Below are 23,685 nucleotides of genomic sequence, written 5' to 3' on the forward strand. Positions count from 1 at the left end.
ACCGGGAGCACCTCTTATGGTGGAACAAAGCACCTTCGGACTTGCCGCACGGATGATGCTTACAAGACTCCGACACCTTGTAGTACTTAGCATGCAAGCTATAGAGGGCCCATGCGAGATGTAATACGTCTGCGGTAGGTCCTGGAAGCTCCCCATCCTCGTCTCTAACGTCTTCAGCCTCTACCATCGCCGGACCATCCCCAGAAACACTACCACACCTCACAATGGGCTCCGCACCGCCAGACCGCAAGATCAAGATCGCGATAGCCGGCGGCGGCATCGCAGGCCTGGCACTGGCCGCCGGACTCGCGAAGAAATCACACCTCGAAGTCCACGTCTACGAAGGCGTCCCAGAATACAAAGATGTAGGCGCGGGTCTGGCACTGCACATGAACGCGATCAAAGCGATGGCGCTCATCGGCCCCGAAGTCAAGCAAGTCTACTTCGACAAAGCGTTGAGCCAAGGCGACGAAGAGACGGAAATGGTCACAGAAGTCATCCTGGGCGAGGGCCCGAACCAAGGCGAACTCGTCGCAGAGCTAGGACGAGCCAAAGGCAGGAAAACCGTCGCGCGCTCCGACCTGCTCGACGGCCTCCTCCAACTCGTCCCTAAAGACTGCATCACCTTCGGCAAGAAGCTCGACGCCATCACCGAAACCCCCGACGCCCCTAACGCCGTCCACCTCACCTTCAAAGACGGCTCCACCGCCCAGGCCGACTGCCTCATCGGCGCCGACGGCATCCACAGCGAAACCCGCAAACACCTCCTCGGGCCCTCCCATTCCGCCACCGCCCCCGTCAACCACGACGGCTGGCAAATCTACCGCACCATGGTCCCCACCTCCGAAGCCCTCAAGCACATCAACGAGAAATGGACCCGCTGCGTGCCCATCCTGCTCGGCCCCCGGGGGCACGTCAACTGCATCCCCGTCAACAAAGGCACGCGCCTGTCCGCCGGCGTCGCCGTGCGCGGCGCCAAATTCTCCGCCGGCGGCGCCCCGCCTCTCGACCCAGCCCTCTACGCCAACTACAGCGAGGACGCGCGCAAGATCGTCGCGCTCGTCGCGCGCGACACCTCCGCCTCCTGGACCGCCGCCGACCACGACCACGCGCCCTTCTACCACCGCGGCCGCGTCGCGATGATCGGCGACGCCGCGCACGCCAGCATGCCGTTCGCCGGCAACGGCGCGGCGCAGGCGCTCGAAGACTCGGCCGTCTTGGACGCGCTCTTCGCGCAGCTCGCTGACGCCTCGCAGATCGCCGCGGCTTTCGAGGCCTACGACACGGTGCGGCGGCCGCGGTCGCAGAAGGTGGTCGATCTGGCGCGGCAGTTCGGCCGCGTGTATGCGTATGCTGAAGACGGGATGCACGAGGATCCGGCGCGCATGAAGCAGTTTTTCGCCGGGGCGGCGGCGTTCACGAATAATGCGGATTTGCAGCGGCAGAATGATGATGCGGTGGGGTTGTTTAGGGCGGCTGTTGGTGGGGGGAGCGAGGGCGTGGGGGATGCGGTTGAGGTTGTGTAGTGTTGATGATGATGATTTGATAGTACTCATTTGTAAGGATGAAAGCCGAATCTATTTTGGCCATGAATGATTTGATATGAAAAGTACACAATATACAACCCGTCTTTTTACCCACCCCAAACGCTCAAATCGGAATTACCTAGGCCAGCCTCACTCACCTCTTCGCCTTCTTACTCCTCTTCCCAGCACTCCTCTCCGCCTCCTTCTGCGCCTCGGCCAACGCCTCGCCCGCCTTCCTCTTCCCCTCCTTCTCTTTCTTCTCACTTCTCACACTGACCGTCTTCCCACCCCCAGCCCCACCCTTCCTCTCCGCCTCGCGGATCTTCTTCTCCGCCTCCTCCCACGCCGCGTCGCCGTTCGCCATCTCGTAGTTGTCCAGCGGCAGCGCGTCGATCATCGCGCGGGCGCGCGCGCGCTCCTCGGCGTCGAACTCCGCGCCGCCCGCAGCCAGCTCGTCTTGCAGCTGCTTGCCGATCTGCTCTGGGTCGACGGGGTTGGCCGAGTCGCCTGCGGCGTCCGGGGCGCTGTCGATGGCGCGCTGCGTGGAAGCCGGCAGCGAAGCCGCGATGTCGGACTCCTGCAGCTGGCGGAAGAGCGAGGAGACCTTGCGCATGATCTTGACGAACATGGCGAGGAGCTGGGAGGTGCCGAGGCCGAGCTCGGCCTCGACGTCCTCGAGGACCTTGCGCTGCAGGCCGATGGCGCAGAGGAGGGCCTGCTGGACGCCGGAGAGGTGCAGGCCGTTGGGCCCGCGGATGCGGCCGGCGAAGTACAGCGCGGCGATGGTGGGGAGAAGGTCGAGGATGACGTGGTAGTCGAGCATGTTGTTTGCGTAGGAGTCGAGGCGCTTGAGGTCGAAGGGGGTGAAGAGGTCGTCGAGGCCGGCTTTGTCGAGGGGCTTGGCCTTCTCGGCTTTGTCGAGGAGGTCGATGCCGGCGTTGGCGCTCTCGTCGATGGCGAGGGCTTGGACGCTGCCGAAGGAGCGGAACTGGTAGCTGAGGAGGGTGAGGAAGCGCTTGTGAAAGTCCTTAGCGTAGGCGCCGAGCCAGGCTGGGTCGCTGGAGGCGCTGCTGAGGGTGTGCAGCATGACGGTTGTGTGCTCGCCGGTCAGGTCGTTGGCGGTTTGGCGGAGGTAGACGGGGACGAAGCCGGAGCGCTTCCAGAACTTGTGCAGGGGCTGGGTGAGGCCGTATGACACTCCGATGTAGTCGAGAGCGGCGGGCTTGCGCTCAGAGAGGCGAGCGAAGAGTGGCGGCATGGTCTTGATGTCGCGCACCTTGACGTTGTCGGAGAGTAGGGTGTTCTGCTCGAGCTCGGCGTCTGTCACGCGAACCATCTCTTCGTCCTCGGTCATGGCGGTGTCGTTCTCGGAGAGGTTGATGTGCTTGCCCTCGTAGAACTCGGTCAGGAGCTGCATGGCACGCGAACCATAGCCCATGTTGCCGTAATCAGGGTTGGTTGCGATGCGAACGACTCTAGCTCCGCTCAATCCGGCGAAGTCGGAATCCTGAAATTGTTGGCTGACGAGCCAAGGGATGAGATCGCCACCAGCTCGTTGACCTCTCGAAAGGCTGTTCATCACGCTTTCTCTGCTGATCTGACCTTCGAAGGCGATTTGAAGGACGCAGAGGATCTCAGGCAGACGTCCAGAGTTCTCCTCGATGGGAGGAACCAGTACGAAGAGCTGATGTGCAGGCGCGTCGGACATCAATTGCAGGTCGTTCGGGGTATTCTTGTAATGCGACGCCACGTAAAGTGCCATCATGTTTTGAAGGAACTTCTCACTGACAGGATGGAATGAGAAGAGGGTGTCTCTGTTGACCTGAAGAAGCTGGCATTGCGAAGGATGAGGCGTGCCGTGGATGCTAGATGCGCGAGGCAGAGTTGCATCAAGGCACAGCAACTTGTTGAGCCATTTCTCGACGTGATCGCCTGATGCGTATCTGATTGGCTCGGACAGGGTGATCTCGCGGAGAGACCGTGATGACCGAGCAGCGCCTTCGTTGCCAGTAGACTTCGAGTCGTTTGAACGGTCTGTCACCTTCTCATCCGGACGTACGTTCGCAGTGCCCCGCGACTGTTCCCTCAGCTGAGAGATCAGCTTCAGCGAGAGTGAGCGACCGGTACCTTCATAACCATTGATTGTGGAGGCCATGAATACCAGGTAGGGGCCCATGAGTTTGCGGACCAGAGGGAGAGGGATCGCAGCAGCCTCATCGATCACGAGCAGCTCAGCCTGGCCAAGTGTGTACGCATCCTGGGGCTGGATGTACTGGATGGTCTGTCTGTGTTGCCTGTGGACGTTGACTCTGACGATGGCCTTGTTGAAGTCGGGGTTGGTGGATTGGATGATGGAGTAGTCGACGTGGTCGAGGTAGCCGAGAGCGTCGAAGCCCTTGAAGACGAACTCGAACAGGGTCTTCAAGTTCTCAGGAGAGGGAGAAGTGATGAAGATGTTGCTGTAACCGTGGGCGACCGCGGACGCGATTGCCACACCAAGAGCTGCAGACTTTCCGCGACCTCTGCCTGCAGTGAGAGCCACCGTGCTGGCAAGAGTCTTTTCCGAGATGGCTTCCGCGAAAGTCAAGAGGGCCTTGGCTTGGTCGACAGTCCTCGCGAGCTGAACCAACGATCCTACGGGTTGTGTGTCTGCCAAGCTCTCTTTGATCGCCTCAAGCTCCCGTGTCGCCGGTGTCTTGCCGTCATCTTCCTCCGTGGGCTTCTTCTCAACGACATTCTTTCCGCCAGAAATGGGAAGGACGTTCATCTCGTCGTCAATCACCAGGCATGAGTCGCAGCTTCCCAGCGACAGAATAAAACGCTCGTTGAAGCGCGCAACAACATCACCGTGGGCCTCCGTCCGGTAACGCGAGTGAATATCCATGGACATGGTGTACAGCTGCTTCAAGCTTGTCATGCTCTTCATCAAAAGAATGACCAGACCGCCTCCCTCTACCGTTTCCATAGTGCGCGCCAGCAAATTGGGCGTGACAGCCTCGAAGTCCTGCAAGATACACATGCCGAAAGTGTTACCAAGAATCTTTTCCGTCTCCTTGTAGTAGACATAGCGAATGTTCTGTGTGCTCACGAAGAGCTCGAAAGGGTCCTCCGTGTCGGCGTCTCTGATACCACGCTTCACCTCCTTCTTGATCTTCTTCTCGCGCTTTTTCCTGTGGCTTGTGAATCCGAGCAGTTTGTTCTTGTATGCCCAGAGTACGCTCTTGTTCAACTTGATGTCCATGTTGAGCAGGATGTGGTACAGGTTGACGATGACATCCTTCTGCCTGTCGCCGACAATGACGAAGAAACTGCGCTTCTTCTCCTGCATATTGTTGCGGATGAGCGCAGGGATGCGCGCATCAATCGCCTTTTTCACCATCTTGCCTCACCACCACCTCCGCCGCCGGGCGAAGAGTCTGAGAAAGTGTTCGCTTTGGACGGGGCTTTCGAATTGGCGATGCGCGATGTGCGATGATAAAGCTGGTACGGTAGCGACTGGAACGGTGGTGGCGTGTATTGGGTGCCGTGCACGACGACCTCGATTCGACGGTGTGGTATAACAACCAGCTGGGTAGGCCTGTCGCAGCGCTGGCCGGCGTCAAGAAATTATTCTCGAAGCTCGGGCTTAGGGCCGGCTGGCGGTTGCCGAAATCCGGGGTATCTCAGCGCGCATGGTGTGGGCGTCTGGCTCAAGTTGTGACGATTGCGCCAACCGGCCGAGGCGGGCGGGCAGCCTGACAGCCTGGCAGCCTGGCACGCCTGGCAGAGAGTGGGCGCGCCCAGTCGCGCTACAGCCACCCGGTTATCACTCGTCCTCGCGCCAGACTTGGCCTTAATGTCGTTGCCACCCGCCCGCGAAGGATTGCCTGCCAATTTCCCGCTCGGTTCCTGGCCTCGATACCTCTTGCGACCTGCGCGACCGTGTTCGCGCCCATCTCACCTCGCCGCTCGCCCTCGGAGTCACACAGCACGACATGATGCAGCTGCCCCAACGGTGAAACTACTGAGGAAGAACGGACCAGGATGATCGAAACGCGGTGGCCCGCCTTTGTGTAAGTACCTTTCTTTAGCCCTGCCTGCATGCTTTTAGCCAAGCATCATGCTGTGCGACATGCGCTGAACCTACGTCTTTTACTATAGCGGCCTCGTTGTCGGCACGGCCTGGCTGACCTCGATCGTCGACACTTCGTTCGCATTCGACAAGCCCACCTATGCTGCCATCGTCTGCCTGACAACGCTCGCGGTCATCCTTCTGGCGCTAGGACGATTTTTACCGAAAGGCGACACACCAACTCACAAAGGGCACTATCTTGCGGTTCCTCTCCAAGAGACGCACGCAAATGGCGCACCTCGCGACCATTCCCCGCATCCTCACCACTTACCAGACGACCTAGCTCACCAGCCAAGTTTGCGCAAGCTGCGCATCCTTTTTGTCGTGCTCGTTCTCGTCATCTGCGCAAGGGCAGAATTGCTCCGAGAGATCGTCGCAAATGTGCAGTGCTCGCGTGGCACATGGGAGCCCGTCGTCCCGCTGACGGTGGCTATCTGGGACTGGATCTCCATACGCCGACGCAGAAGACACCAGACGGAACTTGATGACCAGACGGCAACGATCTACGATGTATGGGAGTCCAGGATCATGAATTCTTCCTACCGCTACCTGGTCGTCGTAGCTCTTGTCTGCTTTGGAAGCTTGGGCGCAATCCGAGCGATCGGCAGTCCCCCATCAACGCACATTTGCACTTCGTCTCTGCCTTACTCGTGGTATGTCCCATTGGCGCAATATTTCGGCACGGCCCTGGACTGCATCATCGTGTTCTGCATTCATGGCTTGCTGTACACCGATGAGAAGGGCGGTACTAGAGGTCCTTCAACGCGCTTTTCGGCTGTCGGATGGGCCTTTCTGGTGAGTGAGAAATAATCAGGCATCCCGACATCCAAGTTCTAACATCGATCGTTCGAAGTTCGCGGCAGCAACACTGTCCACCATCGCTTGTATATATTATTATGCCTCCGACCCCGACGACCGACGCAAAATTCTTTCAATACCGGACGTTCTATTCTGGGGTACTACGCGCCTAGATATTGTGGTTTGCCTGACTGTTATCTCTGCACTATTTTGTGTGAGTGACGAGCAAATCCAGCTTCGCGAGCTTCAACTGACAACGTTTAGACATATTTTATTGGAGCAATGAGCACGAGCATGGTTGTAATGTTTGTATCTGTTTCGGTCCGGACAACATCGTTTGCCTGGAACCACACACACCCATTTCCGGTCGGCCACGTTGGACTTGGGTTCCTTGCAATGTGTTTGACCATACTCGGCTTCGCATTCTATTTCCACATGGGAGTTACTTCCGAGACCGAGGAGGCAAATGCACGACACTTGACCTTCAGAAAGGCACCAGTCTGGCTCTACCTCGCCATGCTGTGTCTTCTAGCTGTACAACTATGCTTATGGGCCGTCCACAAGTCAAGCGTCGGACATCACCCCATAGACCTACTCATGTGGGAAGCCAATACGCGTCATGAGGCCTATGTCAAGCAAGCTTCCGCCAGTACGACACTGGAAGAAGCTGTTCGGAACTATCGGCAACGATACGGAAGGCACCCGCCTCCTGGATTCGACCATTGGTACAAATACGCTACAGACCGGGGATCGATTATCATCGACGACTATGACAGTATCCACAGAGACCTACTGCCGTTCTACGCGCTCAGCCCTGAAGAAATTAGAGACCGGACTTGGCGTATGATCGCGAACCCGTTCAACGACGCGTCTGGCATCAGCATCCGAAACGGCAAGGCAGAGATTAGTCCGAACGTGATGCCGACTCATCGGTGGATGCTTGACGGAATCATCGAGATGATTGGGCATTTCGCCGAATGGCTGCCTGATATGGATCTTGCGTTCAACATGAACGACGAGTGCAGGGTGGCTGTACCATACGAGCAGATCGAATCGATGAGAGAAGCTGGCCGACAATTCGGCGAACTCAACAGTCCGGTGGAAAACACGTTCACTCCCCAACGCGGCCACGAGTGGAAGCCTTTCACCGAGGAACCCCTCAACGAGACACCGCTCATACACAGAAGCTTCCAACGCACCTTCCTCGAATTCGGCTCAGTCGGCTGCCCGCCAAATTCGCCAGCTCGCACCAAGCGACACTGGGACACCAGCAAGATCTGCACATCCTGCACAGCTCCCCACAGCCTCGGCGCGTTTCTCTCCAACTGGACCAAAGCAGCAGACGTCTGCCATCAGCCGGACCTCGCAGACTCGCACGGCTTCTACCTCTCGCCCGCCGCCTTCAAAGGCGCCCACGAGCTCTTCCCCATCTTCTCCCAAAGCAAAGCCCACGGCTTCAACGACATCCTCTACCCCTCCGCCTGGAACTACATGGACAAAGCCGTCTACAGCCCCAACGACGAATTCCCCGACCCCCCCTTCGCGCACAAAAACACCACCCTCTTCTGGCGCGGCGCCACCAGCGAAGGCGTCTCCCCGGGCCACGGCCAATGGCGCGGCATGACCCGCCAGCGCATGGTGGCCCTGACCTCCCCAGAATCCGCCGCCAACACACCCCCTCAACCCCTCCTCCTCCCCTCCGGCAAAAAGCAATCCTACGCCGCCCTCCCCGCCCCGCTCCTCGCCCGCCTCCTCCCGGCCTCCGTCCGCATCGTCTCCACAATCCACCGCTGCGGCGGCCGCGACTGCCCGGACCAAGCCGCCGCTTTCGCCCCGCTCGCGGACCCCACGGACTTCCAATCCCACTGGTCCTACGCGCACCTCCTCGACCTCGACGGCGCCGGCTTCTCCGGCCGCTTCCTGCCCTTCCTCGCCTCGCGCTCTCTCCCGCTCAAAGCGGCTCTCTTCCGCGAGTGGTGGGACGACCGCCTGACGGCCTGGCTGCACTTCGCGCCGCTCGACCTGAGGGGCCAGGGGCTCTGGGCTACGCTGGCATATTTCGCGGGCGTGGAGGGCAGGGTGCGGGGGAGGCGGGAGGAGGGCGAGAGGATTGCGGGCGCCGGCAGGGAGTGGGCGGGCCAGGTGCTGAGGAAGGAGGACATGGAGGTTTATTTTTTTAGGCTGTTGCTTGAGTGGGGGCGGTTGACGGATGGGAGGAGGGGGGAGGTGGGGTTTGGGTGGGGGGTTTGAGTGAGTTGAGGAATAGGGGAGGGAAGAGGAGGATTGTGGGGTGGTTTGCTTTTGATACCCGGGTGTTGCTTTGGTGGGATTGTCTGATGAGATAGGAGGCGGGTGGCGTTTGGGGTTATTCTTGTTTTTATGATTTGAAGAGGAAGATGGGATGCACATGTGCTATGACTTTCGGGACGGGAACGACGATGTCGATAGGTAGATTTTCCGTACATAACACGAAACGCACACGATTTTCAAATCATTTGATAATAATAACATTACAGCTCATCATTCTGGCCGCTATCGTATTTCTCAAGCAGAAGCAGAAATTAGACCTAACGATCAGGCATGAAGGAAGACAAACAATAAGAGTAGAGGGTATTTGATCTTCCAAACCAAGCAGAAACCGGACCGTCGTTTCCAAAAAAACAGAAATGCCGCTTTTCGCTTTTGATCGCTTTCCCAAAATGCCCATGTGTGCTCTTCGTTCGTCCGTCCGATTGTCGTCCAGAAAAAAGATGATTCCAGCGCAGAAAGCCCCAAGAAAAACGCCGCGCTTTGCTTTCGTTTCGTCCAAACCGTCAGAGGAACTCCTCGCTCGCTTTCGTGATGGAAAGAAACAGCCGCCGAAAATAAATAAACTCGCAGGGCGTGTTCGTCTTTCCCAAGTCGCACAAAAAAAAAATGCATCCAGACACCGCGACTCAAAAAAAAAAAGAAAAAAACAAAAAACAAAAAAACCCTCACATAGCAACCCACCCCCTCCCCGCAGCCCGCAAAAACTCCTCCTCCCCGACCGCAACCCACCCCTCCTCCTCCTTCCCATAATACCCGCTGCTCCCGTACGGGCCCTTCGAGCTCGGCTCGTGCGCTCTCCCGGGCCAGACGCCCGCGCTCGCGAGCCTCGCGAGGCTGAAATCGCCGTGCACCAGCCCTTTCTCGGGCTCGAAGATGCAGCCCGCGAAGAACAGCTCGATGCGCAGCTGGGCGCGGACGCGGGCGCGCGAGGCGATCAGCGCGCGCGCGGCGTCGAGGAGGATGGCGAGGTGGGCGGCGCGCTCCGTGGGCGGCGTGCTGGGGTTCAGCGTGCAGATGTCTGTGAAGCGGAATTGCGCGTCGCCGGTCCAGGGGACGGAGGGCGAGGCGAAGATGGCCGGGCACATGGTGGGGATGCTGACGGAGAGGTCGCGCATGCGCGGGAGGGCGGTCGCGAGGAGCGTGCAGATGTGCTCGTCGGAGTCGAGGGAGCCTGGGTACGGGTGGTAGAAGCCGTCGGAGGAGCGGGGGGAGTGCTCGAGGACTTGGAGGGTGGGGGCGGAGGCTTTGACGAGGGCGAGGAGGCCGGCGACGGAGACGGTGCTGATGTTTGTTAGGTCGAGGTGGGCGAGGGAGGTGGCGGTGCGGGCGATGAGGTGCAGGTCGGAGTCGGAGATGGGCTTGTGCAGGGTGTTGCCGAAGATTTTGAGGCGGCGGAGGGAGGAGAAGGAGACGCGGGGGTCGAGGAGGGGGTTGGGCGTGGCGTCTTCTTCGAGGGCTTTGGCTTGCTCGGAGGGCAGGCAGATGCCTTGGATTTCGAGCGAGTAGAGGGGCTTGCCGACGCCGGTGTTGACGTTGAGCAGGTCGATCCAGTCATCGGCGGTGCCGCGGCGGAGGACGGTCCAGGGGACGCTGAGGAGCTCCAGGTTGGGGCAGTTGGAGATGATGGAGAGGATGTAGCGGTCGGTCTCGGCGGCGTAGAACCCGTTGAACCACAGGCGGCGGACGTGCTGAGAAATTTCCGGGAGGAAGCTGAAGAGCGAGTCGGTCTGCTTCAGGTTGAGGTACGGGTCGCGGTAGACGGCGATTCCTCGAGGGCGATCGATGAGTTCGTAGAGGCGGTAGCTGGGTCGTCGCAGGGTCAGGTCTGCCCATCGCTCGGCGCCTCGCCACCGTCGCTCAAACACATGCTCGATGTTGTAGGCGATGGCCCAGTCGTGCCAGCGCGAGCACACCTGGCGGATGGATCGGGTGGCGTCCCACCGCAGGGATTCGGCGCTCAGAGGACCGCGGACATATTTGGTGAGTTTGGTGGTTTTCTCGAGCGGCAGCGGCGCCTGACTCAGGCCGTAGGTGTACGTCTCGCCCTCGGCCTCGTTGATGCGGGCGGCCTGGAGGAGGATGTTGCTGAGGATTTCCTGGGGCAGCTCGTTGATTCTCATTCCGACGTCGCGGGAGGATGTCAATCAAGCTGGGGGACGTATCTCAGGTGGTTGCACGGTGTGGAGAGTGAAAGAGAATTGTAAGGATAATAATGGTGAGGGTGGTGAGGCAAACGAGGCAGGGCAGTCGCAAAGCGAGGCAGCGGGGCTTTTTATTGGACAGGCACGGGGCGGGTGAGTGAAGTCTTTGAAAGAGGCTTTGTCCTACGAAAGCCGCATTAACGCCGGGGCGAAGAGAACGAGAGTGGGCGCGCGGATGATTCATATAACCCGCGGGCAGGCCGTTGGCAGACGAGGCGAGGGTGTTCCTGCTGACCAGGCGGGCGGCCGCTTGGGCCACGGGCACGGCGTTCGCGGTGGCAGCGCTGGCAAGGTTTTGCGTGGCCGTCAGAGCCGCCACCGCTGGTCGACGCGCGAGGCGACGCAGGCAGCCCAGCGGGGCGCGAGGCGCGAGGCGCGAGGGCGTGCAGAGAGAGACAGACAGAGACGTCAGAATCCGGGGAGCCGAGCGGCAGACGTGGGCAGGGTCGCGCCAGATCGCATTGGCCCGCCGGGCTCCACGTGCCGGATGGGTGAGTAGATGAGTATTCTGGGGGTCATACTTTGCTCTGCGTTAGTCACGCGAAACACCACCGCCGCCTCCGCCCTGCGCCGCTCCGCGCGAGCCGAGGGATGCGCCTGGGTGCAGCTGGATACACCTTCTCAAGGCAGCAGGAGATGGCCGCCAGCAGCGCGCTACGGACTACGGACACGCTCTACATGCAGCCCCGTTGCGGGAGTCTAAAGCCTTAATTCTCTGCTAGCAGTGTAGCACCCCGGATTCTGAGCCGAGGGCAGCCGCCGAGTGGTCGTTTCGTGTCGTGTCTTGTGCCGAGTCGTTGGCTGCGACTGTTCGCAGCGTCAAGACGACCGCTCAGCAGCACTCGCTGCACCGTCATGTGACTATATTGTGTTGGCAACAAGATTTTCCGCATCGTCTAGCAGCACGTTAGTCCAGCCCAAGAGAGGCCACATCCCCCAGAAACCGGCTGTCCTGTCCCTCCGCTCCAGCCCAGCCTCTCGTCGATGTGTCAAAGGTAGCTCGGGCCAAGCTTTCCACCCACCACATGACCTCCACCGCAGCCGCGACCCTCTCCCGTCTCCTCACCTATTCGAAAACTATGGGGTAATCTGAGGGTAATGGTAATACAAGCCCACCGCCAACTGCCAAACGCGCAAATTGCGTTACGACGAGGAACGTCTTGCGTTACACTCTCTTGCATGTCCGCCTCGCTTCTCCGCGGCCTCGACTTGCGATCAACGTTTGGTGCAGCGTGGTATCGATGAAGATCTCGCTTGTGCTGCTGCGAGTGTCTGTCGTGCTGCTTGCCTGGCCCATCACTACCAGTCGTATAGGGACGTGCCGGGCCCGTGGTAGCTCTGAGTCCCTCGTCCAATGCCTCCTTGGCAGCTATGCTTGGACTGTGGCCAGCCTACATGCCAAGTCGGCACCCGTAAGATAGTAGGCACAGCTCTGAGACATCAGCTGGGCAGTCGACACCGCAATTCTAAAGTTGTGTTGCTTGGTTGCGAAAGTCCTTTTCTAGATGGACACCGTCGCTCTCAGCCACTTGTGCCCTCCGCACGACGTTGTGATGATCGCGTGATCTTGCGCGATGCGAGCCGGGTCCCGCCAACCATCACACCCGGAGTGAAGGGAAACGGGCACACGTCTTTGTCAGCCGACTGTTCAACGTCACGGCTTGTTATGGATCTGTCTCCTTCATATCGAAATGCAACACATTTTGCCCGTCTGACATGGCAGGCCAATCCTCTGCCTCAGAATTCCACGCGTCCGTGATCCAACGTTTCAGGGGTCGGCGACCTGCGACGTCGACATGTAGCCGTCCGTAGCAGCAGCACCCAGTTCTCACTTGCAAACCACAAATCAACAATCTAGAAAAAAAGAAAAATAACCTCAGAAACCAAGTATTCCACCATGGACAAACTGAAAGCCCTCTTCAGCAAAAGCGACAAACCTGCCGCCCCAGCACCGCTGCCAGACCGCACCCCCAACGTCACCGACGAGCAACGCCAGGTCCCCGCCAACCCCAGCGACATCCCGGAGCGCGTGCTCATCCACACCACCCTAGGCGACATCACCGTCGGTCTGTTCCGCGAGCAGACCCCACGGGTAAGTAGTCCCAACCGCACCCCGTTCCGACTCCTCCACCAGACTAATCCCCTCCCCCTTTCCCCCACAAACAGACCTGCCACAACTTCGCCACCCTCGCCGCAACAGGCTACTACACCTCCGTGCCCGTCCACCGCGTCATCCGCAACTTCATGCTGCAGACCGGCGACCCGACCGGCACCGGCCGCGGCGGCTCCAGCATCTACGCCGGCGGCCGCTTCGCCGACGAAATCGTGCCCCGCCTCACGCACAGCGCGCCGGGTATCCTGAGCATGGCCAACGCGGGGCCTGATACCAATGGCAGCCAGTTTTTCATCACCCTCGCCCCGACGAGGCATCTGGACGGCGCGCATACGGTTTTTGGACATGTTGTCAATGGCATGGAGGTTGTGGAGAGGATTGGGGGAGTGAAGACGGGGAAGGCGGATAGGCCTGTTGAGGAGGTGGGGATTTTGGGGTGTGAGGTTCTTTCTTCGAGGGGTTGAAGTCGTTTGGAGGTTAGGGGTGAGGAGGTGGGAGGTGTTTTTGTTTGGTGGGAGGGTTCTCTGAGCGTGTTATTAATTGCTGTCGTCGCCGATCCGATTCCTCGCATATCACATACACACATACATACACACACACCCACCCACCCATCCAACGCCAAAAGCGTACCTACTCCCAACCTTCCAATCCCCCCCAACCCCCAATCTCCGCAGCCCTCACTCACCGCCCCCTCAAACTCCCCACCCCATTAATGCTCACAACCGGCATCGCCACCCCGCTGCCCTCCGCAGCCTCCCACCGCCTCAACTCCCCCTCCAACTTCCCCCTAAGCACGCCCCTCACCCTCCTCCCCTCCTCCAAATCCCCAGCCCCAGCACAACTCCGACTCCCCCAAACCCCCTCCCCAGCAACCTCAACACCATACCCCGGCCGGAACGCAAGGCGGTACAGCACGACGCTGAAGAACCGCGCCTCCGCGATCCCCTCCCCACCCTCGGATATGCCAATCGAAGAAGCAGCAGCAGCAGCGCAATAGCGCACCACGAACCTCCCACCTCCCCCTCCGCCAGTACCCTCGGTAGTCTCGACGCCCTCCCACCCCGCCGCCGCAAGGCCCTTCCGCACCGCGAGGACGAGCCAGCGCAGGTCTGGGCACGCGAAGTCGGGGCGGATTTTTTTGGGCAGGGAGGCTGGCGCGAGGGTTCCGGGGGAGAGGAGGTCGGTTGTGGTTGCGTGGGAGGGGGTGTGGGCGAGGACGGTTGCGGGGTTGAAGAGCGGGTCCGCGGGGAGGGGGAAGGGGGTTGTTGGGTGGAGGGCGTTGGCTTTTAGTGTGAGGGTTAGGGGAAGGGAGGGGCGGGTGAGAGGGTTGGTTTTGGTGGTGGGGGCTGGGGAGAGGGGTTGCAGGAGGGTTTGGATGAGTTGCGGGGTTAGGAGGGAGGGGTTCAGGAGGGAGGGGTTCAGGAGGGAGGAGGGCGCGGGGCGGGGCGCGTGGGTGAGGTTTTTGGCGATCTGGGGCGTGAAGCAGGCTTGTTGCTCGGCGAGGATGCTGTCGCGCAGGGGGTGGTGTTTGGCGTCGCGGAAGATGGGGTTGCGGGCTGCGAGGGAGTAGGCGAGGAAGGCTTCGGCGCGGCGGGTTTGGAGGAGGTAGATGTCGGCCATCCAGTGGGCGGCGGCGCAGTGGCCGGCGTTGATTTGGGAGGGGTGGGTGATGGGGGCTTCGAAGACGGAGGCGAGGTGGAGGAGGGCTTGGTTGTGGTTTCCTGTTAGGCTGGCGAGGATGCCTTGGAGGTGGCGGAGTTTTCGAGCGACGACTTGGTCCTGGCCTTCGGGTGTTTGGAGGAGGTGTTCGATGAGGAGTTTGGCTTGGGACCATTGCTGAGAGTTCCATGAGTTGATGATTGCGTTGAGGAGGTTGTCGTTTGAGCTGGGTGATATTGGCGGCAATGCATATTTGTGCATCACGGGGCTCGCCGGCGTCATGTCTCCTGGTGTTGATCCACGCGGCGTGGGAAGCGACACGGCGCTGGTTTGTCCGCTTCCCAAGCTTTGATCGCTCTTTCCACCTAGAGAGCCAATGTCCGGATTGACGACGACGTATCGTGACTTGATCGCCCGTGCTGGTCGAAACAGGCCTCTGGCTCGAGAGGTTCGTCGCGTTGGGGTACTTGGCAATGGACGCCACTCCATTCTCTTGGTTCCGATCGACGGAGTTCCAACGACGGAGTCTTTCTCCTGGACAGACTCGCTTGACTCTGCAGTAGGCTCGATCAATGAGTGAACGATGTCTTCTGGTGTTGCACTTTGACCTTCAAAATCTGCCTTCGTCATGTTGGACACACTTGGTAACTGCGATGCGCTGGATATGCGTGGAAGCCGGCTGAAGAAGCTTTCATGGCTTTTAAGATTGCCAGTACGGACTGAAGTGCTTCGGCTGATTTGCTGCGCATTCTGATAGTCTGCGTGGTATCTCGACACCGGTAGTGGCCAGTGGGGGCCTACCCTTTGGCTCTGGCGTTGTTGCACGTTGATAGCCGTATGATCTGCTGCGCTCCCTGCGGTGATACTCGTTGCGATTGCAGGCGGACATGCGGTGGTGTTGCTGGGCTCATCAGCCAGAATGTAAGACGACGCCTGATCGATGTCGACCGACATTACGTCGAAAAGAGTAGAAGATGCAGCCCAGCCAGCTGGCTTGCTCAAATGCAGCTGAGGCTTGTCCTTCTTGCGTACGGTTGCGGAATGCGGATTGATGTTGGCTTGACCAGAAACGACCTGCTTCTCCTCTTCCAGCACGACACTGTGAGTAACCTGCTTCTCTTCTTCTGGCTTATCGATGCGCACGATATCACTGCGCGCGCTCAGCCTTTGCGAGAAGCTGGCACGATTCGAGCTGAACGACCATGAGCTAGACGCGGTGCTTGCATGGACTCCGTCGTCGCTGTTTGAGGTCAATGTTGACAATGATCCGGGTTGTCTGGTGCTTGGGCTCGTCTCGGAGCCTGGAATTAGACCCAGCCTGCCTGTTGGCCGCTCTACTGCCTCGAGTGCAAGGGTCAATTTCCGTGTCACTTCGTCGACATCGTTGAGTAGGTCCAGTATCACGCCGCTCTCAACCCCATCGCCTTCAGAAGGAGCGTCTTGCAGGGTTTGCCGAAACTTCTCGAGCATTACTCCGCTCTCGCCAACAGCTTGAAAGACACCGACATCTTCTGGTCGGACAGGCGTTTCACCGAGAGCCTCGTCCGCTTCCTCAAGCCTGTTGCGCAGCGACCTAACGCTTCGCGCAAGTGGACGATAAGAGCTAGACGGCTCTTGACCTGTAATTATTCCGTCAGCAGCAGCATCGGCAGAAGGGATCGCGCACTTTTCACATACACGAGCAATAAATCTCGTGAGCCAACGCCCTCACACCCTGCAAATCGAACGTCCAACTCTGCGTTGGCATGTTGTCAAGCCTCGCCTGAAAAAGCAACAGAGAACTCGTATCGTCGCACGCTCACGTCGCAGGGAAATGAGCGGTGACAGCTGGCGTGACGATTGCCTAGATGCGTGCAACCTGCCAGACGACTTTTGTTGGGATAGTTGCATATCACGCTGATGCCACGGGGCTGTCATGGTCGTCTAGTCGGCGTTCGGGGCCGAGCAGTTGCCTAAGGAGGCGGTGTTGGTCGCGATCCTGCGACCAGGCTGAGGTATCGGGTAGGCAGGCGACTTGGGCTGCACCGGGTGCGCGGCGTCAGCTGAGAGTGCGCATAGCATATGCGGCTGGGGTCGAACCCGACAGCATCTTCGCTCGGGTGCTGGATCGTGTTCGTGTGCGTGTACAAATCATGTAGGTAAGCAGAAAAAGCAGGGAAAGCTGGGGCGTCAGGCGTGAGGATGGCCTGAGCTGTAATTGAAGATAACAGGGTGTCTAGACGAATGTCTGCCAGTCAGAGATCGCAAGAATTTGTGTCTCGTCCACAGTAACGATTGCAAAAGACTGCGGTACAACTGCATCCTTGTAGAGGTGCCATAATCCACACCAGATGCATGTTCAGTGCATTGGAGGTGTGGATCTTGTTCTTTTGAGGCCCTCAAATGCACAAGAGGCCACTCCTTAATCAAACCCCATCGCGATACCGAGTTTGATCCAACCCATGCATCCGATATTGCGGCACTACGTCTTCCAATGCCTCATCAGAGAACTTGAGATCCTCCTCGATCGACACGGTGTCTTTGATCTTCCACAACATCACTGGTGCGGCAATCACCAAGCTGACGGAAAGGAGAACCCAGTTCGAGATGAACAGAGACATGTACTCCACTTTCAGCCCGTCAAGACGCCAGGTGACGGCTGCTCCGGCTGACTGTATGCCCCTGCCAAGGACAGTTAGCGAGTTCAGTCATTTTGAGATGAAGTGAAGAGCTTACTTGTAAAAGCCGGCGAAATTCGCAAGCTTGCGGCCATTGTTCGTCATAGCACCCATGAACCTGTTGTTTGTCAGCGACAACTTTAGCTGAGTTTCCGGGAACGCAGTTACCAATAGACGCAAGTCTGCCATGCAGCATCGTAGAAGCCGTAGAAAAATTATAGGAACATTGGACCGATGTAGCCAGCGTCTGTCCAGTCCATCTTGAATTCGTCATTCTCGATACCTTCAGGCATTTGAGCCCGAGTGTAGGACCTTTGAAAGTCATAACCGCCTCCCCATACTGCAAATGTGAGGGCAAGCAGAACGATCCATGCAACAACGGCTCGCGTCGTCCTTCGCAAGCCAGAGTAGTCCAGCGCGAAGCCGAAAACGGTTGCACCCATGATCTGCGCAATCCAGTAGAGGATGTTGTTCAGTGCGCGAGTGCGAAGATTGAAGCGGGCGAGGTTGACACCATTGAACTGATAAGTGTAAAACCAGTTCGAAGCAAAGAACATTGGGAAGAGGCACAAAATGTAAGGATCGGTGAAAAGAGTCTCCCACAGCCCGAGAATCTCGGATTTCCATGTAGGGTTGCGTTGTAAGATTATGCGGGAGCCGTCCATGCGAATCACATGTTTAGCGTCGACAAGTGTCCAAGCCAAACAAGCGCCCATGAATGTGAGGACAAGAAAGGCGATGTAAGTGCCGTCATTGACCTTTCGGTTGGTATCGACACGGTGATTTTGTCCAAGTGGTACCTACATAGATTGTCAGCAGGGACTTCGACTTTCCTTCTAGCATTCAGCATACTCACCAGACCTCCAATGACTCCACCAAGGTTGAAGATGGCCCAGAATGCAAAGATGTACCTGCCTTTGGCAGCTTCAGGAGGGTAGGACATCATTATCTGGCCTTGCGCGCTCCACAGTACACCGGCACAGCAGCCAAGGAGGAATCCTGCAAAGATCACATAACCTTCGTTCTCAGTGTGGTTGTAGCATAAATATGCGGAAACGTAGACAGAATATCCTATGCCACCAAAAGATAGCGCAGTCTTGATGCCCAATCGATTTGTGATGGAGCCACTGCAAAAGCCGACAATGGCGAAGGTCGAGTACAGTGCGCTATTGGAGTTGTCGCTGACTTCTGATGAGAGCTGGCCGCCGCCACCCAGGCCGTTCAAAGCGTTGAACATGCCTTCTTGTCGTCAGGACATGAGTTCAGAAGTGGCGAGTCGATAGAGCAACTTACCTGGGCACAAGAAACACACAATAGCTACTAAGACAAGTTGGACCTGAGGAGAAGCATAGTATGGCAATTGAAAGAAGCGGCGATATCTCCAACCGGTAGGAACCATCTTGTCGATTCTGGTTTGGTCTTGCGTTGGCCCAAGAGCCGAGCGACGATTGATGGCCATGGTATCGCTATCCTCGACAAACTTTGTCATCCTGAACCAAGTCTCTGGCCAGGAGTGGTGTAATGCGTGCTGTGATTCGGCGGTGTTCTGGTTCGTCTATAGCTGGCGTAGATGAGATTGAAGAAGAGAATGCACGAGATTTGTGGTAAGGGTACGCAAGATGCTTATAGATCTTACCGCACCAACGGTCATGCCATCCGACACACGTGTTGAAAAGAGACGTTGCCGTCTTGTTAGCCAGTACAGTGTACGCATTTGGGCGGCCCCATTCCAGCTGAGAAGTACAGCTCTTCAGTAGCGGGAGAAGGTATGGCACGTCCCTGTGACTGAGATAAGGTGCTCAAGGCTGCAGCAACAGGGATATAGCAATATGCGTGAAGAGCCCTGCAATGCATTGGAAGACCGAACATTCGGGGAGCCGTATGCGTATGAGGCTGACGACAGCAAGTCTGCATCTGCTATCGCGGCCTGACTCCTTCAGTCGCGTTGTACTTGAGGGACACTTTCGAGACCTTTGGAAGGCATTCCCTCGTGTTACGAAGCTGAGAAAACGTTGATGCTTGGAAAATACCGCAGGCAACCCCTGGATAGAGAGAAAGTCTTGTATTCAGATAGCCGCAGTGATCGACCACTTTTCACCAAAACATGCGGCAATCAACTCGATGGCCATTCTCCATTCACTTTCTGTACAGATTCCCGGGCTGCTGATGCATTAGATGCCATTTCTGGCTTATGGGAAGGGTGACATCCATCAGGGCTTTCCACACCGGTCAGCTCGGCAGCCAGGATGCCTCACCTCCGATGATCCCACAGATATCCGGTGCGAACGACTCTCAGTACCAGCTGCAACGAGAAGTACAAACAGCACCGGAAGAGGCGTGGTTTGCTGACCTCAGCCGCACCCGGCAGCTTGCAGAAACGCCATCGGTGGAGTCAAGCAACGGCAGCGCCCGTGCGCTAAGCGAATCAGGACTCGCGTCATCGCGACTTCACATCTTCACATGTCAGAAACGCGCGCGTTTCTGCGATTGCATGTATCGAAACGCGCAACCGATCCATCAACCCGCATCATGACCGAGAACAAGCCTCCGAGCGAGAATCAGACAGCCTCGACGTCCAATGCCGACCAACCGGGACGCCCGTACTATGAATCACTACGCACAACGCTCCGGGGAACGCTTGACAAGAAGCGCAAGCTAGACGAGCAGCTGGCTGCCTTGGAAGAGCAGATCTTCAAGCTGGAGGGCGCATATCTGGAAGAGACAAGCAACTCAGGAAACATTGTGCGCGGCTTTGACGGATGGGTCAAAGGTGTGAGCGTGGGTGGGCGCGCTGGCGATGACCGGAGACGTGGCCGGGTGAGGGACGAGGATAGGGTGTTTAGTCGCAGTTCAGTGGGCTGGATGAGGGTGAGTCTTTTAAAGTTATCAGCTTCTTTGCGATTGTTTGGAATACTAAGAACATTTCACAGGCACAAGAAGGCCCAGATTCCAACACTCCGTCACACGCCGCTACGCCGACCGGCTCGGTTCCAGCCTCTTTGTCGCGTGCAGAGAGCACCTCCGGCAACACGGGCAAAACTGGAAACAAAAAGAAGCGGGCCACTGATAAGGACGATGACGATGAAAAGGCCCCAAAACGCGGCAAGATTACATACGCCCGGGACTAGGGGCTACGCATCGCATTGATAGAGCGTTCCGAGCATGGTGTACGGCGTTATTGGCTGGGTAGATACCACGGATTGAGTATTTTGTTTTCAGGAGATCAAAATGGTATGGAGCCTCGTTGGCACCGATGACACAGAGTAATGATATGCAGTCGTCACAGTAACCCATCACATTGAATCAGGTTGAGGGAATACAGCCGCCGCGTCTCCCCTGTCTTTTACCCTGTAGGCAACACGTCTGGTTTTCAGTATTTGACCTGGGCTGTCGCTACCAGGGCTGGTCAAAGGTGCTGTGGAAGCGAAGAATGGGGGGCCCAGGATGGTAGAAGACTGGCTAGATCGAGTACCAGCACTCGAGCTAGGGCTTGGGGATGTCGAGCGCGAGTCCTCCCGGTGTACGATATGCGACGGTGGAGGCGTTGCGTCCGATTGCATTCATATGTCCTGCAAGCGGCTGCCCATCCGTGGCAGAGATCCACAGACACCCGTCGTGAACGCCTTCGTCTCCTCCAGAGTGCCCTGGTCGAAGACATCGACTGTGTCCACACTGGTCTTCCTCGGCGTCGACTGGCTGATGCCTTTGTACTGTCGGCATGTCCGAACCACATTCTCGAGCGCAGCAGCACGTCGAGACGATCTTGACCAGTGCTCTTTGATCTCTCCAGATTCTTCAGCGACGGAGTCCAGCTGTTCGTCTGTCAAACTTGAAGGCTTTCAGCTGTGCAGGATCAAATCCATCAGGTCTCACAGCAGTATGCGCTCGACAGCGAGTGTAGCTACATTGTCCGTGAAAGTGGCACGGGCGATCTGTAGATGGCGCGTGCAGTTCGACATCACTAGCCTATCGCTTCAATGTCGACATGAACGCCGCGAGAGTGCATCTCGGCGGCATCTGTTCATGCTTCCGTGAGTACAGGCGCTATTAAATCCCACCGCATAATCTGTTTCGAGGGTTGTGCCGCAAACGAGGTTCGTCCAGCATGATAAAGTCATCACGCTGTCGTCAAAAAACATCTGCAGGCACAAATAACCTCCGTATTCCTTGTAGTCTACATCTTCCTCCTTGCAAATAGTTCCCCAAGCTCACTCTACCCCAATACAATTGGCAGGATGCAGACTGACGGAGGGGAGATCCCAATCGGTGGAGACACCGTATCTCAACTCCAAAGTCAAGAGCAGGCTAGTTTGCTTTACGTAATCGACAAGCTTCGACAGGAGAGCATTAACGCAGAGATTGGTATACCACAGATTGTCGTCTGTGGAGGTCAGTCAAGCGAAAAAGCTCCCTTCTTGAAGCCATAGCTCAGGTACCCTTCTCAGCTGGTTCTGGCGCGGTCACTTTGTTTGCAACGCGACTTGTCCTACGAAGGGCCTCTACCGATGCCGTCAGTACTAACATTCTGCCCTCCTGATCGCGTACCGTGGAGCAACGCATGAAAATTGCGGAGTTTCAACGTCAACTCGAGAGGCTTGACCGCGATGAACTCAACAATTTGTTTTGCTCAGTGTCTGAACATCTCGAGGCCATCGATGGAGGCCGTGGCTTCAGGATCGAAGTGTCTGGTCCAGGGCAACTGCTGCTACACATTGTCACATCAGATGTTTGAAGATTATGATAGAGGCCATTACTGAAATCCAGACAATATAGTAGAGCTTAGATACCTGCTCGCCATATAGTTCGAAGTGTCTTCAAGGACAAACCAGAAACCAGCGATCATGCCGACTTCATGGTGGAAGCACACCGGCGGCTGCGCCACGGTCAAGCGAATGCATTCCTCAATATGCCACAAGCGATATTGCTGCTATGAGAAAACACAGAATTTTTTTCTTTCAACACAATGACATCCTTGGGTGGATAGATGTGATGTCGACAATGAGTCGTCAAAAGAAAGTCGTCGAGCCGGAAGTGGAACGAAAACGACATCTGACCTGAGATTGGCGTTTTGACAAATCCGGGCCAGCTTGCCACTCAAGTTCAACCTGACATTTCGATGGAAAAGGTCACGTTGGATGAAAACATTATTATCACTCGTATTCCATCGATTCAATAATGCCTGATCAACAACCTGAAGACCTGTGGTTATTCGGCTATGGGTGAACATACCTCCAACCGATCCTATGGACGCAGAGGCTGACTCTGCTACCAGGTCGCTGATATGGAAGCCTCCGCCTCATTACGGTAATCCTTGTCCATAGTCTATTCTCAAAATTGATATCCAAGATAGCTCACGGCACTGTGAACAGATCTGAGAGTTCCGGGCTACATTGAGGGATACGTCCGTCGCTTCTGGCAGGTATGCAGCCGCGCGAGTTGAAACAAATCCGTGAGGGGGCAAATTGCTGAAGTGGCGGCTGTTAGGCGAGGTTGGTCTGCCGAATCCATGAGATCCCCAAAATCTCGTGTGCTAACAATGTCATAGCCAAGATCATCGCGGGACACCAGAAGACCCCGGCCGTGTGGTTACCCTCATCGACCGCCAACTCTGGGAGACCTTGACAGACCACGTACGCCGCCGGCAATCCTCAAATCATGATTTCAACTACCTGACTCACAGAAACATCAGCATGCCTCGGCGCCTCCTCGAGTCTGGGGGGCAGCCTACCGAATCCCATCCGAGCACGTAGCGGAAGTGAAAGAGTATCTCGACATCCGCGAGATCAACGGGTACAGCATCCAGTACACGCCCTTCAACCACCACGACCAGGATATGAGCGCGACGATGCAGACGATCACGCCAGCGGCCGACACCGCGCCGGCCGGCATCCCGCACCCGATCAAGTGCCTCGTGTACATCGGCCTGCCGGACAACCCGCAGTTCCTGGGTCCGCAAGATCCGCAAGCGCTCGCGGAGAAGATTGTGGTTAGCCGTGGGCCGAGCGGCGAGAATAGAGATTATCTGTATCAGCTCGAGGAAGCGCTGAAGAATTTGAGCGAGGAGAGTGCGGATGATCATATTTTTGATCTGGCGAGAAGATGTAGAGAGGTGGAGGCGAGGGTACAGGGGGGAAAGTAAAACAGCCGCGGCATTGGATGTTGCGCGCCACGCGATATATAGAAATATATGAGATCTGGATCCATTACGTGAAACGTCAATGATGGCAAAGATCGAAATGCATTATACTTTCGTGATGGATATCATGAAGCCCAAGGATTGACGCCCCGAATGTTCCTCCGACCCGCTATG

General features: G+C 57.3%; 9 protein-coding genes across 9 annotated transcripts; 5 read left to right on the plus strand and 4 right to left on the minus strand.

Moving 5' to 3' along the window:
* Window positions 1–224: 224 nt before the first annotated feature.
* On the plus strand, window positions 225–1,526 carry WHR41_05059 (uncharacterized protein; the record flags this gene model as incomplete). The annotated part of the gene is made up of 1 exon (XM_069373664.1): window positions 225–1,526. One exon carries the CDS (start codon window positions 225–227, stop codon window positions 1,524–1,526), a length of 1,302 nt encoding a protein of 433 aa, XP_069228998.1.
* A 154-nt stretch (window positions 1,527–1,680) lies between these two features.
* On the minus strand, window positions 1,681–4,905 carry nat10 (RNA cytidine acetyltransferase; the record flags this gene model as incomplete). Its single annotated transcript, XM_069373665.1, has 1 exon — window positions 1,681–4,905. The coding sequence occupies one exon, from the start codon at window positions 4,903–4,905 to the stop codon at window positions 1,681–1,683; it is 3,225 nt and encodes a 1,074-aa protein (XP_069228935.1).
* A 436-nt stretch (window positions 4,906–5,341) lies between these two features.
* On the plus strand, window positions 5,342–8,685 carry WHR41_05061 (uncharacterized protein; the record flags this gene model as incomplete). The annotated part of the gene is made up of 4 exons (XM_069373666.1): window positions 5,342–5,578; window positions 5,667–6,432; window positions 6,491–6,649; window positions 6,700–8,685. The coding sequence occupies exons 1-4, from the start codon at window positions 5,550–5,552 to the stop codon at window positions 8,683–8,685; spliced, it is 2,940 nt and encodes a 979-aa protein (XP_069228943.1). The 5' UTR covers window positions 5,342–5,549.
* Window positions 8,686–9,410: 725 nt separating this feature from the next.
* WHR41_05062 (uncharacterized protein) lies at window positions 9,411–10,865 on the minus strand (the record flags this gene model as incomplete). Its single annotated transcript, XM_069373667.1, has 1 exon — window positions 9,411–10,865. The coding sequence occupies one exon, from the start codon at window positions 10,863–10,865 to the stop codon at window positions 9,411–9,413; it is 1,455 nt and encodes a 484-aa protein (XP_069228928.1).
* Window positions 10,866–12,346: 1,481 nt separating this feature from the next.
* WHR41_05063 (uncharacterized protein) lies at window positions 12,347–13,683 on the plus strand. Its single transcript, XM_069373668.1, has 2 exons — window positions 12,347–13,038; window positions 13,113–13,683. The coding sequence occupies exons 1-2, from the start codon at window positions 12,844–12,846 to the stop codon at window positions 13,521–13,523; spliced, it is 606 nt and encodes a 201-aa protein (XP_069228927.1). The 5' UTR covers window positions 12,347–12,843; the 3' UTR covers window positions 13,524–13,683.
* A 57-nt stretch (window positions 13,684–13,740) lies between these two features.
* WHR41_05064 (uncharacterized protein) lies at window positions 13,741–16,872 on the minus strand (the record flags this gene model as incomplete). Its single annotated transcript, XM_069373669.1, has 2 exons — window positions 16,396–16,872; window positions 13,741–16,337 (listed from the first exon to the last, which is right to left on the minus strand). The coding sequence occupies exons 1-2, from the start codon at window positions 16,463–16,465 to the stop codon at window positions 13,741–13,743; spliced, it is 2,667 nt and encodes an 888-aa protein (XP_069228926.1). The 5' UTR covers window positions 16,466–16,872.
* A 251-nt stretch (window positions 16,873–17,123) lies between these two features.
* On the minus strand, window positions 17,124–19,698 carry WHR41_05065 (uncharacterized protein; the record flags this gene model as incomplete). Its single annotated transcript, XM_069373670.1, has 6 exons — window positions 18,669–19,698; window positions 18,232–18,614; window positions 17,717–18,175; window positions 17,544–17,557; window positions 17,434–17,493; window positions 17,124–17,379 (listed from the first exon to the last, which is right to left on the minus strand). The coding sequence occupies exons 1-6, from the start codon at window positions 18,862–18,864 to the stop codon at window positions 17,124–17,126; spliced, it is 1,368 nt and encodes a 455-aa protein (XP_069228925.1). The 5' UTR covers window positions 18,865–19,698.
* A 171-nt stretch (window positions 19,699–19,869) lies between these two features.
* WHR41_05066 (uncharacterized protein) lies at window positions 19,870–20,717 on the plus strand. Its single transcript, XM_069373671.1, has 2 exons — window positions 19,870–20,243; window positions 20,306–20,717. Exons 1-2 carry the CDS (start codon window positions 19,905–19,907, stop codon window positions 20,501–20,503), a joined length of 537 nt encoding a protein of 178 aa, XP_069228924.1. The 5' UTR covers window positions 19,870–19,904; the 3' UTR covers window positions 20,504–20,717.
* A 1,773-nt stretch (window positions 20,718–22,490) lies between these two features.
* On the plus strand, window positions 22,491–23,514 carry WHR41_05067 (uncharacterized protein; the record flags this gene model as incomplete). The annotated part of the gene is made up of 5 exons (XM_069373672.1): window positions 22,491–22,594; window positions 22,648–22,679; window positions 22,745–22,790; window positions 22,921–23,005; window positions 23,056–23,514. The coding sequence occupies exons 1-5, from the start codon at window positions 22,551–22,553 to the stop codon at window positions 23,512–23,514; spliced, it is 666 nt and encodes a 221-aa protein (XP_069228923.1). The 5' UTR covers window positions 22,491–22,550.
* Window positions 23,515–23,685: the final 171 nt, after the last annotated feature.

This window comes from Cladosporium halotolerans (assembly GCF_011745625.1).
Source record: "Cladosporium halotolerans strain TM138-S3 chromosome Unknown Sca17, whole genome shotgun sequence".
Lineage (NCBI taxonomy): Eukaryota > Fungi > Ascomycota > Dothideomycetes > Cladosporiales > Cladosporiaceae > Cladosporium > Cladosporium halotolerans.